General features: G+C 47.6%; 2 protein-coding genes across 2 annotated transcripts in view; one reads left to right on the forward strand and one right to left on the reverse strand.

The window, feature by feature from the left end:
• The window catches only part of LOC107286004 (death domain-containing membrane protein NRADD-like), a 17,958-nt gene extending 13,735 nt beyond the window's left edge, over positions 1-4,223 (forward strand). The window contains exons 4-6 of the mRNA XM_015814289.1: positions 521-740; positions 2,863-3,008; positions 3,925-4,223. Of these exons, the coding sequence (XP_015669775.1) occupies positions 521-740; positions 2,863-3,008; positions 3,925-4,223 (665 nt within the window). The remainder of the gene's footprint in view (positions 1-520; positions 741-2,862; positions 3,009-3,924) is intronic.
• A 7,282-nt stretch (positions 4,224-11,505) lies between these two features.
• The window catches only part of SETD2 (SET domain containing 2, histone lysine methyltransferase), a 62,650-nt gene continuing 55,233 nt past the window's right edge, over positions 11,506-18,922 (reverse strand). Inside the window, exons 16-22 of the mRNA XM_015814290.2 lie at positions 18,421-18,922; positions 17,722-17,856; positions 16,626-16,765; positions 16,338-16,449; positions 14,708-14,788; positions 13,785-13,886; positions 11,506-12,365 (exon numbers count right to left, since the gene is read on the reverse strand). Of these exons, the coding sequence (XP_015669776.2) occupies positions 12,204-12,365; positions 13,785-13,886; positions 14,708-14,788; positions 16,338-16,449; positions 16,626-16,765; positions 17,722-17,856; positions 18,421-18,922 (1,234 nt within the window). The 3' untranslated portion in view covers positions 11,506-12,203. The remainder of the gene's footprint in view (positions 12,366-13,784; positions 13,887-14,707; positions 14,789-16,337; positions 16,450-16,625; positions 16,766-17,721; positions 17,857-18,420) is intronic.

The following is an 18,922-nucleotide window of genomic DNA, read 5'->3' on the forward strand; positions in this document are numbered from 1 at the left end:
AGAGTTGGACCTTGGAGGTCTTCTAGTCCAACCCCCTGCTCAGGCTGGAATGACTTTCCTCCTCCCCCCTCCTCCTAATAACAAGAGTTGGAAGGGACCTTGGAGGTCATCCCAGGGGTCACGTGATCCCTTTTTGCGACCTTCCTACAAGAAGAGTCAACGAGGGAAGCCAGATTTGCTTAACAACTGTGTTCCTAACTCAACATCTGAAAGGATTCACTTAACAACGGGGGCAAGGAAGGTCGTAAAGTGGGGCAAAGGTCACTTAACAATTGTCTGGCTCAGCGATGGAAATTTGAGGCTCTGTTGTAGTCATAAGTCGAGGACTAAATGTAGTGGGGGGAATTGAGTTTGCAAAAATAATTAGGGGTGGGGCTCTTGTTATTTTACTCTTTTTGAGATGACACACACACACACACAAATACACACAAACCCGCTGGGAACCCCCAGCTGTTTCCTAGGTGTTGGGGTTTGCTTCCCCCCCCCTTCGTTTTAATTTTCCCTTTCATTTTAATTTTAGATAAAGAGCTGCAGATCCTGAAACGGCCTGAAGGGGCACCCCGGAAGGACCATCCGAGAAGGACGGCGCCCCTAGAGGCGGAAGGCAGCGATTCCCCCAACTCGTCTTCCGAGTTTGTGCCCTCCCTGGTGGACGACCACCCCAACAGCATCATCCCTGTCTACTGCTCCATCTTGGCCGCTGTGGTGGTGGGGCTCCTCGCCTACGTGGGTTTCAAATGGTAAGTCTCTGTGGTGAGGAGGGGTCTACAGGATGGGGGACCCCCCTATCCTGGTGGGACCTATCCGGCTTTCTTCAAATTCTAGAAATCTAGAAATATAGCATTCCTCTTTCCCTGAGAAGCTACATTTCTCCTTGCGGGGAAATAAGATCCTTGGCCCAACCTCACCCTCTCACATCTTTGCTAGAGCTAGAATTAAGCCACAGAGAGTCCTCGACTTACGACCACATGGGAGCCCAAAATTTCTGTTGTTGAGCAAGACATTCGTTATGTGAGTTTTGCCCCCATTTTATGACCTTTCTCACCACAAGTTATTGAGTGAATCAATGCGGTTGTTCAGTTAACGACACGGTCGTTAAGTGAATCTGGCTTCCTGCTTGTCAGAAGGTCGCAAAAGGGGATCACGTGGCCCCCAGGGTGCTGCGACCGTCGTAAATACACATCAGTGGCCAAACTGTCTGAATTTTGATCACGTGACCATGGGGGAATTCTGCGGTGGTCGTAAGTGTGAAAAACGGTCGCAAGTCACTTTTTTTCATTGCCCTGGAAAGTTTGAATGGTCACTAAATGAACTGTCGTAAGTCGAGGCCTGCCTGCAATATAACGATGCCTCAACCTCTCACTTTAAGATGCATGGACGTCCAATTCCCAGAATTCCCCAGCCAGTTTGAGAAACATTGCTGTACAGGAAGTCCTGTGTCCTCTGAGTTATGGCTGTCACAATTTGGGCCTTTGGCTATGGGCTCACATTTATGACCGTTTGTCCTGTCCTGGGGTCACGTGATCACCACTTGCAATCTTCCCAGCTGATGGATTCACTTAAAATTTGCAGGGATTCACTTAGAACAGGGGCCTTCATACTTGGCCCTTTTAGGACTGGTGGACTTCAACTCCCAGAATTCCTCAGTCGGCCATTTTGATGAAACTGCGGGCTTGGATCCAGACCAGGAGTCTTCCAACTTGGCCCTTTTATGACTGGTGGACTTCAACTCCCAGAATTCCTCAGTCAGCCATTTTGATGAAACTGCGGGCTTGGATCCAGACCAGGAGTCTTCAAACTTGGCCCTTTTATGACTGGTGGACTTCAACTCCCAGAATTCCTCGGTGAACGTGCCTGGCTGAGGAATTCTGAGAGTTGAAATCCACCAGTCATAAAAGGGCCAAGTTTGAAGACCCCTGACTTAGAAGCTGTGGCCATAAAGGTCATAAAATGGGTCAAGACTCACTTAACAACTGCATTGTGTTAGCAATGGAAATTTTTAACACAATTATGGTTGTTAAGTCAAGGATTTTCAGGCATTTTATTCTGCGGGGTCTGGATCAAACTCTTGGCCTAATGCAGGCTGGTTCCTTATGAAAAAGGATCTGTTTTTTTTCCCAATAGAGCTCCTTGCTTTTCTTTCAGTCTCCTATTGAGAGGCGGTCCTCGACTTACGATGGATGGTTCATTTAGTGACCATTTAGTGAAAAATGCAGTTTTTCACAGTTATGACCGTCAGAGCATCCCAAAGGTCAGGTGATCAAAATTCAAAGGCTTGGCAACTGACTCATATTACGACGGCCGCAGTGTCCCGGGGTCACGTGATCCCCTTTAGTGACCATCTGATAAGCAGAGTCAATGGGGGCAGCCGGCTTCACTTAAGAACCGTGTTACTAACTTAACAGCTGCAGTGATTCACTTAAAAAGTGGGGCAAAACTCACTGAACAACTGTCTCACTTAGCAGCAGAAGCTTTTGGGCTACGTTGTGGTCGTAAGTTGAGGACTACCTTTATTTAGCCATCAAAGCCCAGCCAGATAACCGCTTTTCCAACTCGTTCATCTCTTCATCTCCCTGCAGAACCTCCATACACCCCCCCCAATACTCCCCCCCCCCCCCCCCCAGCCCTTCCTCCCCACTCATCTGTCTTCTGCTCCATCCGGCCATCTGTCTGGAGATGTCAGTAAGAGAGGTTCTCTCTCTTTTTTTTTTTGCACTGCTTTTAAGGCCAGCTGCAAGATCTGGCTGTGATTAGGAGGGAGGGGAGGCCAGCCAGGGCTTTTTTGCTTGCTTGAAGGGGGAAATAGAGGGGAGGGTCTTGGGTCAGCCCCCCAAATAACCATCTCCCCCTGCTCTGATGCAGCTGGACCACGTGCAAGCAGAAGCACCAGTTGGCCAAAGCCCGGATGGGGGAGTTGGCCTCATCCCCAGAAGGAGAGAAACTTCACGGAGACAGCGGGGTCTTCCTTGACACCCACAGCCTGCAGGAGCAGCATCCGCTGAACAAGGGTGAGGTTGCCGTTCCCTGAGTTGCTAGTCCTCATGGTGGAGAGGTTTTTTACTATGGGTAAATGTTCAGATGTTGATCAGGCTGCTAGGATCCAACCTGTTCTTCAAAGAAAAAATAAATGAAGTGGGAGGGAGAGAGGGAGGAAGGAAGGAAGGAAGGAAGGAAGGAAGGAAGGAAGGAAGGAAGGAAGGAAGGAAGGAAGGAAGGAAGGAAGGAAGGAAAAAATACAGAAGGAAAGAAAAAAGGAAGGAGAACAAGGAAAGAAAAAGAAAAGAAAAATGAAATGAAAGGAGAAAGTGGAAAAGGGGAAGGAGGAAAATGAGGAAAACAGGAAGAAAGGAAGGAAGGAAGAAAGAAGGAAGGAAGGAAGTAAAGAAGGAAGGAAGGAAGGGAAAAAAGGAAAAGAAAGGAAAGGAAAGCAGAAGCAGAAAAGAGGAAGAAGAAATGGAAAGAAAGGAAGGAAAATGAGGAAAACAGAAAGGACAGAGAAAGGAGAAAAAGAAAGAGGAAGGAAGGAAGGAAGGAAGGAAAAAATACAGAAGGAAAGAAAAAAGGAAGGAAGAAGAAAGGAAGGTGAACAAGGAAAGAAAAAGAAAAGAAAAATGAAATGAAATGAAATGAAAGGAGAAAGTAGAAAGGGGGAAGAAGGAAAATGAGGAAAACAGGAAGGAAGAAAGAAAGAAAAAAAAGGAAGGAAGGAAGTAAAGGAGGGAAGGAAGGGAAAAAAAGGAAAAGAAAAGAAAGGAAAGGAAGGCAGAAGCAGAAAAGAGGAAGAAGAAATGGAAAGAAAGGAAGGAAAATGAGGAAAACGGAAAGGACAGAGAAAGGAGAGAAAGAAAGAAGGAAGGAAGGAAAGAGCATCAATCTGAATCAATTTCCTCTCCTTCTCTTCCCCCCCAAAAGGAGGACCTAGAGCCGACCCCCGCCTATACAGCAGCCTCCCCCACCCTCTACAGGAGGAAGTAGAGCAGATGCTGGAAATGCCCACCCCCCAAGGCAAAGACTGGCGCAGTCTTGCCCAGCACTTGGGCTACGCGGACGAAACCATCCAGACCATCGGCTGGGGGGAGGCCCCTGCCCACACGCTGCTCTCCGATTGGTCGGCCCAAGAGGGGGCCACGCTGGAGGCCCTGAGCGAGGCCCTGTCTGCCGTCGAGCGGGGGGACGTGGCGGACCGTCTGAACGCGCCCCTCGAGGTTAGCTCGGTGGTGTGAAGACTCTGCCCGCCCTCCGTTGCTGCCGCCCCCCTCCCCCCCCACCCTGGACCGCCAACATTTTTCTCACTCTGGGTTTTTCCTTAAAATAATAATAATAATAATAATAATATTTTAACCAACAGGACAGTCGAGGGATGAGGACACTTTGCATACTGTAATAAGGCTTTGCTTTTGGGCGGGGGGATTTGAAAGAAAAAAGGAAAATTTGGATAAACCATCAGGGAGGGCTGGATGGAAATTACCAAGGTGCTTAACAGGAAGAAGAAAAAAACACCATCGTTCCTCCAGGCATGTTCCTTCTCTAGAATAGTATTTTGGATTTCCTGGTGGTGCCCTATCCACACCGATTTAGTTTTCGGTCAATTACGTCCTTCCGTTATGTCAGCCCAAGTCTCTCTCTCTCTCTCTCTTTCATTCTCTTTTTTCCCCTCTCATTCTCTCTCCCATTCTCCCATTTTCTTCCTTTCCCTTTTTCTACCTGTTCTTTCTCTCTTTCTTTCTCATTCCGTCTCTCATTTTTTTCTTTCATTCATTCTTTCTCCCATTCTTTCTCATTCTCTTTTTCTCTTTCACTCGTTTTTTCATTTTTCTGTCCTTTCATTTTCACCTTTTTCTGTTCTTTCTCTTTCTTTTCATTTTCTCTCCTTCTCTTCCCATTTTTCCCTCTCCCAGTCTTTCTTTCATTTTCTCCCTTTCTTTCTATTCTCTTTCTTATTTTTTCATTCTTTCTCTTTTTGTCTCCCCCTCCTCCCCATCTCTCTCACACACACAGACATACACATAGACAACCCTTTGCACACTGGTCATTCCCTGCACGGCATCGTTGTTGTCTCTCTCCCCTAATGGTCCTTTTGGCCAACTTCTTGATGTGACTCTCACCAGATGCTGGATCCAGGCTGACCCCCAGCAGAACATGGCTTAACAAACCCAGTTTGTTGTTACCCAAATGTGCTTCCAGATGGCTTCAGGGGGTGGGTGCGTAGATGGGCTTCTTCACGTAACTGGCCAACATTCCTACAAGGAGCTGAACCTTCAACCTCCCTCAACCGATTTTCACGGAATCTAATCTGTGATGTGAACTCAGTCAATCTGAGATCTAAAGTGGTGATCCAGAGGTGTCCACTTTACAAAGGGGATGGGCTTCAATCATAGAGTTGTGGCGGCCATTTTGACTTATTTGACCTCTGGCTGCTACGACTGGCTTCCTGTGGCCTCATGCAGGACTGAGTTTGGCTCCTGTTTCCCTTGAATTTTATTAACCATAGTTAACTGATCGCCAACCCCATAAACCAAGATTAAGTTGCCTCTGTGGATTATCTCAGTTTACGCAGCACTCTACAACAGCGTTTCTCAGCCTTGGCCACTTTAAGATGGGCGGACATCAATTCCCAGACTCAATTTATGACCATCATTAAATGAGTCACCACAGTCCTTAAGTGAACCATCTGGTCTTGAAGGGCAAACATTTTATGCAATGCGTGTCTTTTGCTGGAAAAACTGTAAAACCTTTTGCCAAATGCAATCACGTGACCGTGGGACGCTGCAACCAGTCATAAATGTGAGACAGTGGCCAGATGCCTAACACGCCATCACAGAGCCAGGCCTGGTGGTCAGGTGGCCGTTGTAACTTTGAGGACCAGTCATACAAAGTTGCCTCAAGACGAGAAGGGACGCATACAAATCTAATGAATAAGCAAAATACAGGTAGTTCTCAGCTTACGACCACAATTGAGACCCAAATTTCCGTTGTTAAGCAAGATGGTTAAGTGAATTTTATTCCATATTGCAACTTTTCTTGCCACAGTTGTTAAATGAAACACTAGTTGCTAAGTCAGTCACACGGTTGTTAACTGAATTGGACAAAAGGGGATCACGTGACCCCGGGACACAGCGACCGTCGTAAATATGAATCAGTTGCCAAGCGGCTGAATTTTGATCACGTAACCATGGCGACAGCTGTGTGAAAAACATAAGGTCGTAAATCACTTCTTTCAGTGACATTTTAAGTTTGAACAGTCACTAAACAAACTGTTGTACCTCAAGGTACTGTATCTTTGAACGAAGTTTAAACATTTATGAGTCTGTAATAACTTTGAATGGTTGTTAAGTGATCCGTCATAAATCGAGGACTGCCTTTTTCCCTTTTTTGGGTAACAACATTTAACTTCCCTTCTGTAAATATGCCTGGAGTTTTGCTGATGTCCTTCTTGGAAGAGAAGAATTGTAAATGTACAAACTAGATGTTTCCACAATTTTGCTGTTAAATAAAAGTTTTAATTGTTCTTAATGGACTGTGTGAGAGGGCAGAAGGCGATAAAAACCTTTTTGTTCATCCAAGGTTTCCAAAGAGAAAGAAAGCGGAATCTCCTTATATTATAGATTTGAAAGGAGGTTTTGGTGTGTCTTCCAAATAAATTAAATTATTCTGGATTGGTGGGATTCTCCCAGGATCCCCTCAGCTCTCCAGGAAGTGCCAGAATCTTTTAAGGGAGGGTTGGAAGAGCCAATTCGTGCAAAGGCTTCTGCTTCTCTTTGGCTGACGAAGAGTCCAGGAGCTGAGACGCAATTGGACGGTCCAGCTTTCACCCATTCCTTGGAAGACCAGCTTCCCAGGATTCCCCAGCCAGGCAGTGTGTGTGTGTGTGTGGGGGGGTGTTTCCGGAAGATTCTTGAAAGTATGCCTTTAGACCAGGGCTAGGCCACCTTGGCTCTTTTATGGCTCGTGAACTTCAACTCCCAGAATTCCTGAGCCAGCATGGCTCAGCTTGGAAACCTCTCCCTTTCCCCTCAGCATGGCTGGCTGAGGAATTCTGGGAGTTGAAGTCCATGAGTCATAAAAGAGCCCAGGTTGCCTACCTTAGGCCTAGGCCGCTTTATGACTGGTGGACTTCAACTCCCAGAGTTCCTGAGCCAGCGTGGCTCAGCTTGGAAATCTCTCCCTTCCCCTCAGCATGGCTGGCTCAGGAATTCTGGGAGTTGAAGTCCACAAGTCATAAAAGAGCCAAGGTGGCCTACCCCTGAGTTACTAGGAAGATGAGGGGACTTCAACTCCCAGAATTCCTCTGCCAGCATGGCACCCTATATCAGGAATAGGCAACCTTGCCTCTTTTATGACTCATGGACTTCAACTCCCAGAATTCCTGAGCCAGCATGGCTCAGCTTGGAAACTCTCCCTTTCCCCTCAGTATGGCTGGCTCAGGAATTCTGGGAGTTGAAGTCCACGAGTCATGAAGGGGCCAAAGTTTCCCTCATGCTGGCTCAGGAATTCTGGGAGTTGAAGTCCATGAGTCATAAAAGAGCCAAGGTTGCCTACCCCTGGTTTAGGCAAGAATTTACAAGGTGGGAGGGAGGAAGGAGAGCAGAGAAAGAAAAAGAAATGAAGGATGGAGAAAAGGAAGGAAAGTGGGAAAGGAAAAGAAAAAAGGGAAGTGAAGGAGGAAAAGGAAGGAAGGAAAAACTGAGGGAAGGAAAAGGAAGAAAGGAAAGAATGGGAGGGAGAAGGAAAGGGTGGGGAAAAGGAAGGAAGGGGAATGGAGAAACAAAGAAAAAAATGAAGGAAGGAAAGCAGGAAAGGAAAAATAAAGGGAGTGAAGGAGAAAAAGGAAAGATTAAGGGAAGAAAAGGGAAAAGGAAGGAACCTATGGGAGGGAGAAGGAAAGGAGGGTGGGAGGAAAAGGGAAGGAAGGAAGAGGAGAAAAGGACTGGAGAAAGGGAATGAAGAATGGACAAAGGAAGGAAATAAAAAGGAGTGAAGGAGAAAAATGGAAGGAAAGATTAAGGGAGGGAAAGGGAAAAGGTAGGAAAGAATGTATGGGAGAAGGAATGGGGGATGGGAGGAAAAGAGGGAAGGAAGGAGAGCAGAGAAAAAAGAAAAAGGAACAAAGGAAGGAAAGCAGGAAAGAAGAAAAGGAAGGAATGAAAGATTGAGGGAAGGGAAAAGGAGAGGAAAAAGAGTAGGAGGAAAAGGAAAGGAAGGATGGAAGAGAAAGGAAGAAAGCAGAGAAAAAGGAGTGGATGGGTAAAGAAGGAAAGAAAGGAGAAAAAGGAAGGAAACTGCTGGACCTGCACCCACCCAAAGGTCAAAAAAGTCAAGATGGAACCCAGGCTCATGCAATGGAAGCTCTGCCCTCCTTATGTAGATAACCGGAGTTTGTGGCTGCAATTGGACACAATATGGTGGGGTTTGTTTTGACTGATTTCTGGGGAGAATCACAGGGAGGCAGAAGTGCTGAGGGGGAGACTTGGGGAATCTTCAGGGTGAGCCACAGGTTCAGCTGGGGGAAATTTGGTGGGCCGTTAAAAAACTAAAAACTGCTAAACTGAGCTCACTGGGAGGCTTGCCAGTATTTTCCAGATGTTCTACAGATGTTACTTTATCTTTCCCTCCCTCCCACAATCCCTTCTTTCCTTCCTTCCCTCCCTCCTCCCTCCCATATCTTTCTTCCCCTTTCCTGCTTTTCCTTCCCTTCCTCCAATACTTTCCCCTTCCTTCACTCCTTCCTTTCCTTCCTTCCCCCTTCCCTCCCTCTCCTCCAATACCTTCCTTCCTTCCTTCTCTCCCTCCCTCCCCCCCCCCCTTTGCAATCATCCCAGCCAGCTTCTAATAAGCAGTCAATGGAGGGAAGCCAGAGTCACTTAACCACCTGTTTCATTTAACAACGGCAGTGACTCGCTTAACAGCCATTCCAAACAAGGTCATAAAATTGGACACCGCTCACTTAACAATCCCCTTGCTTAGCAATGGATTTATGCCACAGTCATAAGTCAAGGACTAGCTATATATATATATAACCTTTTTTGGATGGAACCTTGTAGGGTAGGCAAGGCAGGTTGTATGACGTGTGTGACTTCCGGCACCTTTTTTTTTTTTTTTTTAGAAAAAAAGCACTATATATATATATATATACATGGCAGGAATCCCTGGTGGGAGGCAGGGGGTTCCGGGGACTACCAAGTTACTATAAGAACAGACCCAATGCCAACGGAGGGGATGGTTGTAAGTGTGTGTGTGTGTGGGGGGCATCCTGCAGCACAGGACAAAGGGACATTTTTGGGTGGGTGCCAACAACATCCTTTCTGGAGGTGCTTTTAATTGCCAGTCGTGTGTTGCAGGCTGGGTCAGGCCAAGGTGGGGCTTCTCTTCCAAGACGCTCCATTGGGTGGGTCTTCCCTGCTAATCCCCAGGGGGAATCCAGGCGGTGTGGATTCCTGCTGCCCAGGCTGGCTGGTGGCTCCTGGCATAGTGCACACGTGTGTCCTCCTCCTGGCCTGCTGCTCGCTGGTCAGAAAGCCCCCGTGGACGTGGCCTTGAGCATCAAAGAAGGGAACAGATGGAGGAGCATCTGTTGTTGATGCAAGCCAGCCAAGGAGATCTGGGGGAGGAGGAGGAGGAGGGGGGGGGGCTGAGAGGTCCTGGTGCCCTCTGAGCTGGGTGGCTTTTCTTGCAGACGTTTTTGTGACTCAACTAGGGAACATCCTTAGTGCCAGAAGGGAGGGGGGCTGCAGGGGGCAGGAGGGGGAGGACTGCTGTTTGCAGATGTTTTGATGGCCCAGCTAAGTAACGTCATCAGTGCAAGAAAGGAAGTGAAGGTTGAAGATACTAGAACAGCACCCCGTGGAGCACTCAGTAGCTTTCTGAAGCTGTGGGGCACCCCCAGAGGAGGGAAAGAGTCCTCTGGGCACCTGATCCATAAACTTCAAGGATTTTCCATCCACCGTGACTGGCTGGGGAATTCTGGGAAACTTTGAAGTCCAGACGTCCCCCAGTTGCAGAGGCTGACAAACTCTGCTCCAGGATCCCAGCTTTGTAAGCTTCCCCCTTCAAAATGGCTGGTCAAAGGGGGGCCCCAAGGACGTCCGAATCTGGGTGTGTGTGTGTGTGTGATGGTTGGGTGTCAAGGGGGTCCTTCCCGAGGGAGTGGGGCACGGGGGCCCTGCTTTGCCCAGGGAGTTATCCAACTGAGAATCGGACGAGCATCCCACTATCCAGAGGGCCCCACTTGGGGAACCCCAGCCCTCCATGTCTTGGCAAGAGCCCCCTCATTCAAGACAATGCAACTCTGCCCCCTGAAGGCCAGCCTGGGTACTTCATGCAGTCCTACGACCTACCAGGGGGCCCCCAAAACCATCCGTTCCTAAGCGAGACAGTGGTTAAAAGGGAGTTTTGCCACATTTTACCACGCCTCTTCTTAAATGAATCGTTGCAGTTGATAAATTAGTCGCGCAGTTATGAAGTGAACCTGGCTTCCCCCATTGATTTTGCTTGTCGGGAGGTCGTGAAAGGGGGTCACGTGACTCTGGGACGCTGCGACCGTCATAAATAGGAGTCGGTTGCCAACTGTCTGAATTCTGATCATGTAACCACAAGGATGTTGTGACAGTCGTCCATGTGGAAAAACGGTCATGAGTCACTTTTTTTTACTGCCGTCGTTAACTTCAAACAGTCGCTAAATGAAGTGTTTTAAGGACCCTTTTTCACACTTACGACTGCTGCAGCCTCCCTGTGGTCATGTGACAAAAATCCAGACACTTGGCAACTGGCTTCTATTTATGACCGTCGCCATGTCCCGGGGGTCACGTGATCCCCTTCCGCGATCTTCTAACAAGCAAGATCAATGGGGGAAGCCGGATTCACTTAACGACCGGGTGACTAATTTAACAACTGAAGGGATTCACAACTGTGGCGAGAAAGATCATAAAATGAGGCAAAACTCAATGAGCAACCGTTTCGCTTAACAGCAGAAATTTTGGGCTCCACAGTGGTCGTAACTGGGAGTAAATGCCAGATTTGGCAAAACAGTTGTAAAACAGGGTCGTGTGTATGGAGGGTGCTGCAACCCAGCATAAATGCAGGTCAGTTGCTAATTGCCCAACATGTGGTCACTTGACCATCCTAAGTTTGAATCCAGGCGGTAGTAATCCTCCAGGTAATCTGTTATAACTTTGAATAGTTGCTAAGCAACCAATCATAAATTGAGGACTTACTATAGAACAGGGGCTTCAAACTGGGCCCTTTTATGACTGATGGACTTCAACTCCCAGAATTCCTCAGCCACCAGTCATAAAAGGGCCCAGTTTGAAGACCCCTGGCTGTAGAAGCTTTCCTTTCCCAACTTTTGTTCCATTTATTTTATTTAATAAAATTTATAGGCTGCCCATCTACCTCAAGGTAACATGACTTCCAGCGTGTGTGTGTGTGTGTGTGGGTAAAATAATTCACTTTTTCTGCGTTTCTTTCATTGCCATTTTCTTTAATTTTTTAAATTTTTTTTTCCTTTTACATAAAAACTTTCGTAAAAATTGGAGAAAGTAAAATGATTTTAAAGCAGTAAATCAATCTTATCAACAGAGAGCTGCGGCCTGCCTGCCTGAAAACCTTGAGCTGGCCTCTTTGCAAATATTTACATGATAACACATGAAAACTTGCAGAGAACAATGGAGGAAAAAAACACACAAGAAACTGAAAAAATCTGAAGGAAACAGAAAATGGAAGAGAAAATAACAAACCCTCCTCTTTTTTTTTCTTTTTGTTTTTTTCCAAAACTATTCTTACAAAGTGTTCCCATGATATCAACAGGTGTTGGGCTGCAAAAAAAAAGAGGCCGGGCCTAACAAAAGAGGGGTGGGGGGGGGGAAATCAAGGAATTCAATATATTCACATAGAATATTGTACAGACCTCAGTGGGGAGAGGGGATGGACTCACACATTGTGTTGCGCACGGGAAGCACCGCCCTAGTGGTCAATTTTGGGGTCTGATTGCAAAGTGAGCTGGTTGTGAGCAGGGATGGCTGTGGCAAACACATTTGCTCGCCACTGTTTCTGCTGCGCCGGCCTCCAAATTCATCTTGGAAAGGAGACCGTTTGTGTGGCCAGATCTGTGTTTTGTGTATTCAGACCCACAACAGTATGTGAACCCTGCTCAGGAAAAGGAGAGAATCGAGTCCCTAAGAACTTTTATATATGTGTGTATGTATATCCTACTCCATGTCGGTGTCTTCTTTGGGTTTGTACACGATGCCAAACTTCTGCATGTATTTCTTGATGTATTCCTTCGTTTTGTGTTTGACGTTCTCGTTGCATTCCAGGTCTTCGGGCGTCTTGCAGTATTTGAGCTCCTTGTTCATCACACCGTGAGTGAGCTGGGGGAGAGGGAGGGAGGGAAAGAGAAGAAACCCCACATAATTATTACATTTGTAGTTCAAATGCAGGGTCCCTGGTGCTCTCTGGGCTGGGTGGTTTCCTCACAGATGTTTCACGACCCAACTAGGTAACATCATCAGTGCTAGGAGGGAGGGAATGTTTGAGGAGAGGAAGAGAAAGTCCCTTCCCTTCCCTTCCTTTCCTTCCCTTTCCTTTCCTTTCCTTTCCTTTCCTTTCCTTTCCTTTCCTTTCCTTCCTTCCTTCCTTCCTTGGTAGAGATTATCTTAGCCCTCCTGATTTTGTAGGCAGAACTCAAATCTGGGGTGGATGCATCTTCCCGGCAGGCAGGCCGGCTACTGAGATGCGTCTCTAGGCTTCTGCTTGGATGTTCATTGTAACCACAAGGTTCTATAAATCTCAGAAGGAGGAAAAGAAAGGGGGAAAAGAAAGAAAGGAAGGAAGAAAGAAACAAGAAATGAGGAAGGAGAAAGAAAGAGAAAGAAATGAAGAAAGAAAGAAAGAAAGAAAGAAAGAAAGAAAGAAAGAAAGAAAGAAAGAAAGAAAGAAAGAAAGGAAGGAAGGAAGAAACAAGAAATGAGAAAGAGAAAGAAATGAAAGAAAGGAAGGAAGGAAGAAACAAGAAATGAGGAAGGAGAAAGAGAAAGAAATGAAGAAAGAAATGAAGAAAGAAACAAGAAACGAGGAAGGAGAAAGAGAAAGAAATGAAGAAAGAAATGAAGAAAGAAAGAAAGAAAGAAAAGAAAGGAAGAAAGAAAGAAAGAAAGAAAGAAACAAGAAACGAGGAAGGAGAAAGAAAGAAAGAAAGAAAGAAAGAAAGAAAGAAAGAAAGAAAGAAAGGAGGAAAGGAAGAAAGAAACAAGAAATGAGGAAGGAGAAAGGAGAAAGAGAAAGAAATGAAGAAAGAAAGAAACAAGAAACGAGGAAGGAGAAAGAAAGAAAGAAAGAAAGAAAGAAAGAAAGAAAGAAAGAAAGAAAGAAAGAAAGAAAGAAAGGAAGGAAGGAAGAAAGGAAGAAACAAGAAATGAGAAAGAGAAAGAAATGAAAGAAAGGAAGGAAGAAACAAGAAATGAGGAAGGAGAAAGAGAAAAAGAAAGAAAGGAAGAAAGGAAGAAAGAAAGAAAGAGGAGGAAAGGAAGAAAGAAACAAGAAACGAGGAAGGAGAAAGAGAAAGAAATGAAGAAAGAAATGAAGAAAGAAAGAAATGAAGAAAGAAAGAAACAAGAAACGAGGAAGGAGAAAGAAAGAAAGAAAGAAAGAAAAGAAAAGCTTGATCCCCCCCCCTTTGCCAAGATGCCATCTATGCCTCATAAACCTGGGGGGGGGGGAGGGGAGGTGACTACTAAGCTGGCTTGTTTGGGGAGGCTCCGAGAGAGTTTTCCGGAAGGGCCCCCCCTCACCTTGCGTGCCAGGTGCTTGAAGTCCTCCGTTGTGGTGATGCGCCCCACTTTGCAGTCAGGTTTGCGATAGGGGTTCAGGCATTGCACAATGAACTGAGACATCTGGTGGGGGAGCAAAGAGAGAGAGAGAGAGAGAGAGAGGCGATGGGAAACTCTGCACGGGACCCAAAATTTGTGTTGCCAGAGTGAAGCGTTTGTTAAGGGTGTTTTGGCCCCTTCATGGCAGATTCAGGGGAGGGGGAGGAACTGTGGGGGGGGGGGAGATGGAGGACATTCCTCCCAGCTTGGCCCCTGCTTATCTCTTCAAGGACGCTTCTTCAAAGGAGGGAAAAGGCTTCCCCAAAACAATTTCTGTCCTTTGCGTAGTAACACCCCTCCCGCCCTTCCCTCGATGTGTGGGATTTTGGGGTTAGTCCAACTTGAGGCTTCGCTCCCTTTTGCCTCAGATCCTGCCTGAATTAATCTCGGTCACTTCTTCCCCAGTAAAAGCACCGTTATCTCTAATTCCACAGACCGGAGGGATATCTTCCCTCCAAGGATTTGAGTAGAGGCAGCCCTGGCAGAATCCCTGCAGTTGGGCTGGTCACCCAGTTGAGTTCTAGTCCTGCCCCTTAGGCGTGAAAGCCATCTGGGGGACTTTGGGCCAATCCCTAGGGGACGGGGAGTTCTAGCTCTCCCTTAACTACGAAGGCCGGCTGGGTGACTTTGACCCAATCGCCAGGAGACGGGGAGTTCTAGTCCTGCCCCTTAGGCGTGAAAGCCATCTGGGGGACTTTGGGCCAGTCGCGCTCTTTCAGCCCAGGGCTGCTTGTGGTGGGGAAAATGGGATGAGGAAGGTCCCTTTGCCACCTTCAGTTATTGATTAAAAATACCAGAGTTAGGATATGAATAAAATAGAAAATAGAAAATGAAAACGAGCTCACCTCTTTACGGAAGACCTCTTTGCTCTTCTTAGCCAGTTCGCTGGAAGTGTCTGCCTCAGCAGTTTTGGGCTTTTTGGAAGACTGGGAAGAGAGCGCCGCAATCAGAGAATCGTTATGGGGGGAAAAAACCTGTTGTGATTTTACAAATAATGAAGGGGTTTCTTCCCCCCCCCCCCAAAGAGGAACAGGCAACTGGGAGAAGCCAGAGATTTATGACTGTTTGCTTTGGGAATTTATTATTCATTTTTTTTATTATTAAAGGTTTGTGCTGCCCATCTCCCCTATAAGGCAACTAACTTTAATCAAGAGTTACTTCATGGCTTATTCTTTTATTTGCATTTTCCATTTTTTAAATATCTGGTAACAACTCCAGAGGAAGTGCAACTGGAAGGAAGGCGGGGGAGGTTTCCGTGACTGAAAACGAAACATGTGGGCCAAACCAGAGCCTCAGTGATCCTATGGTTGAAGCTCAATCATAAGCAGGAGTGCCCAACCATTGGCCTCTTTAAGGCTTGTGGACTTCCACTCCCAGAATTCCCCAGTCAACCTTACTGGCTGGGGAATTCTGGGAGTGGAAGTCCACAAGCCGTGAACTTGCGAAGACTGGAGACTGGCAAAGTTTAGAGGAGTTTTCTGTATTTATATTTTCTCTACAAGGAGATTTTACTGGTGGTCCTCAACTTACGATGAGCCGCTCAAAGTTATGACATACCTCCCAAGAGCTGTTTATGGCTCCTTTTCAACACAAATACACACTGTACAATGACTGTATTCGGAGTGCTTAGCAGCCAGTTCATCTTTACGGTGTGTGTGTTTGCGGTGTTTCTTTCTTTCTTTTTCTTTCTTTCCTTTTTCTCCTCCCTCCCTTTGTTCCTTTTTTCTTCCTTTCTTTCTTCTCCCTCCTTTCTTTCCTCCCTTTCTTTTCCTTCCTTCCTTCCCTCCCTCCCTCCTTCCTTTTTCTGCCCTGTGTCTGTCCTTTCCTTTCTCTTCTTCCTTCCTTCCTTTTTCTTCCTCCCTCTCTCCCTCCCTCTTCGCAACGTTTTTTGCCATTTTCCAGTGTTTACTTCTGGTTTCCAGTTTCCCATTGGGAAAAAGTGGATTCGCTTGACGACTGTAGTGTTTCACTTAGCGACTGCAGTGTTCCGCTTAATGACCACATTGTTTCATTAACATCCATTGTAACTTAGAATGGGTTCATCTCATGCCTTGACTTATAACTGCAAAAACGTACGACCGGGCTACCTACCTACTTATAAGTAGTTATAGGACCCTAATAACTAGCTATGGAATGCACAGAGGTTCTCACACTACAGATAGTCCTTGACTTACGACTGTAATGGAACCTCCCCATTATCGTCGCAGGTCCTAATGCTCATCAAGCAGGTCAGCCATATGACGATCCAAATATATTAATCTGTTTTAATCATTTGTTTTTACAAAAAAAAAAAAAAGTCTCCATCCTCTGCAACATCTCCACTTCTGAGCATCGTTAACTTCGAATCTGGGCCATTTAAATTTCCTATTTCGGGTCCGTTGTGCGATTCGAACGGAGGTCCCTAAGCGGCCGGCTGTTAACTTGGATTAGAAAACCTGCACGGTGCCTATCAGGGGCAGCTTCGCTCCAACTCACCTTCATGGGATTCTCGTCGTACGTCGGTGTGCCAAGATCCATTTCGGCTTCGTGCTCCAGGCTGGCGTCATCCTCTGGGCTGTCCCAGTTGGGAGGGTCCCACTGGGTTTGCCTGCACAAAGAAAGAGGAGGTTCAGCCCAGCGCTCCAAAAACACAATCTGAAGCCCACCACGCTGTGTGTGCTGGTTGGGGGTCTTCGGGAACAGGACCCGCCGGGACTCGGAATATGGCAAATGCCCACAGCCAGGTCTCCTCCCCGGATCAGAGGCCGGAGGGAGCTGCCTCACCTGGTGGCCACGTGGTAGTAGTAGATCTTGCCCTCGGGATCGCGGGCCGTTTTCCAGTTGGGGGGCAGGACGATGGTTTTGGGCTTGGGAGGAGAGGGAGGAGGCAGGTCCAAGAGGTTGTTGGCCACCACCATTTCTGGCTGAAAGGGAGGAGGGGGAGGGGGAGGAGGGAGGGAGGGAGAAAAAAGAGGAAGGAAGGGGAGGAAGGAAGGAAGGAGAAGTGGGAAGGAAGAGGAGAGAGGTAAAAACAGGAAAGTGAAGAGAAGAAGAAGAAGGGAAGAGAGAGAAGAGGAAGGGGAGAGGAGGGGGAGAAGAGAGGGGAAGAAAAGAAAAAAGGAAAAAGGGAAGAGAGGAGAGACAAAGAAAAGAAAAAAGGGAAGGGAGAGGAGGAGAAGAAAAGGGGGGAGAAGAGTAAATAGATCAATCTGCAAAGCAATCTTCTTCAAAAACTTCAATATTTCTATTTTATACTTATATTTTATAATTAAAAAGGACACAGGACAGGAAGCTTTTTAGGAATATTTCCACTGCTGGGGAGGGTAAGCCGAAACACTTTACACAACAGCGTGTAAGGGAGTGTTTTCAATCTTGGCCCCTTGAAGATGCGTGGGACTTCAACTCCCAGAATTCCCCAGCCAGCCATGCTGGCTAGGGAATTCTGGGAGTTGAAGTCTCACGCATCTTCAAGCAGTCACGTTCGCAAAAACCACAGTCTGCTCTGTGGGCCACTGTCCAATTTACAAAGCAGACCAGATTAGGAAATAAAGACTCTCCAACAGACCGAGGATCCTCATTTAACAACTACTCATTTAACAACCACCCACTTGAACTTGTGACAGCGCTGAACAAATGTTACTCAACAACTTGACCCAAGGTCACGTGTGATTTTTCCGGCTGGGTTTCCCATAAACAAAGTCAGTGGGAAAGCCGGCGGGAAATCGGAAACTCCTGCCCTGTGAGGTCCTCATTTAACAGCCGACCAAGTCCTTGCTTAACAACGGAGACGGAGGAAACTATAACCTTCCTAAGTGGCACACCATCTCGCAAGCCTGACAGCACCAAGGGCCGGAATGAACCAGCTTCCTCCCATCTCTACCTGTTGGATTGGCGGGGGCTGCCCGGTGGTGACAATAGTGGTGACGGCGGTCGTGGGTTGCACCACCACGCTGGGAGGATGGGTGGTGTAAATCTGTTGTCCTTGGATGTACTGAAGACTTGGCTGGGCGTAACTCTGCAAGAAACAAAAGGAACATTTCCAAAAATCAGTCTGCCTGCAGGTCGTCCTCGACTTGTAACAGTTCGTTTAGTGACCGTTTGAAGTTACAACCCGCACTGAAAAAAGCAACTTATGACCATTTTTCCACACTTAGGACCGTTGCAGCACCCCCCCCATGGTCACGTGATCGAATTTCGGACGCTTGGCAACCGACTCATATTTATGGCGGTCGCAGTGTTCCAGGGTCACATGATCCCCTTTTGCGACCTTCCGACAGGCCAAGTCAATGGGGGAAGGTGGATTTGCTTACTGACCACATGACTCACTTAAAGACAGCAACTCGTTTAACAACAGTGGCAGAAAAAGGTCAGAAAAATCAGGGCACGACTCTCCCCCCCCGCCCCCCGCTATCTTGCTTAGCGATGGAAATTCTGGTCTCAATTGTGTTTGTAACTCGAGGACGACCTATAGATGGCCTCGGCAAGCACTGGTCAGCCCCGTTTTGAGTGTCTCCCCAAAAGGCCACCCAGGCAGAGGACTGGGCCCAATTCTGCCACACCTTCACCCTGGCGGGATTACCTGCACGATGGGCGGTGTGGTCTGCGAATAAGGCGAGGTGACGCCATAGACCGTCGGACAGGCCTGTCCTTGGTAATAGATGGCGGGCTGAGACTGGGCCGGAGAGTAGGGGGGCTGCACCGCCACGGTCGTCTGGCTGGAGTCCCAGATGCCGTAGCTTTGTCCCTGGACCGGACCAGGCGCCGCTACTGGCAAGACAGCCACGCTGGGCTCCTGGTGGACCATGGGGTCGCTCGGGGCCACGTACTGGGGCGTGGACACCTCCATGGGGGTTGCCACATGCTGGACCACGGGCATGGGCTGTGAAGCAGCCAGGCTGGGCTCCATGGCGTGGCCCACCAGGGTCTGCGCGGGCTCGTACGAGGCCGGCGAGCACATGGAGTCCATGCTGGGCGTGGGGAGCAGCACCTTGCCGGCGTTGGGGTTGGTGGGGTCCACGTAGGACTGCATGGGGTAACCCGGGGGGTACCCCATGAACGGGGGGTGGGAGGCCCCGTAGCCC

Source organism: Protobothrops mucrosquamatus, unplaced genomic scaffold (genome assembly GCF_001527695.2).
Source record: "Protobothrops mucrosquamatus isolate PMUCROS unplaced genomic scaffold, P.Mucros_1.0 scaffold235, whole genome shotgun sequence".
Classification (NCBI taxonomy): Eukaryota; Metazoa; Chordata; class Lepidosauria; order Squamata; family Viperidae; genus Protobothrops; species Protobothrops mucrosquamatus.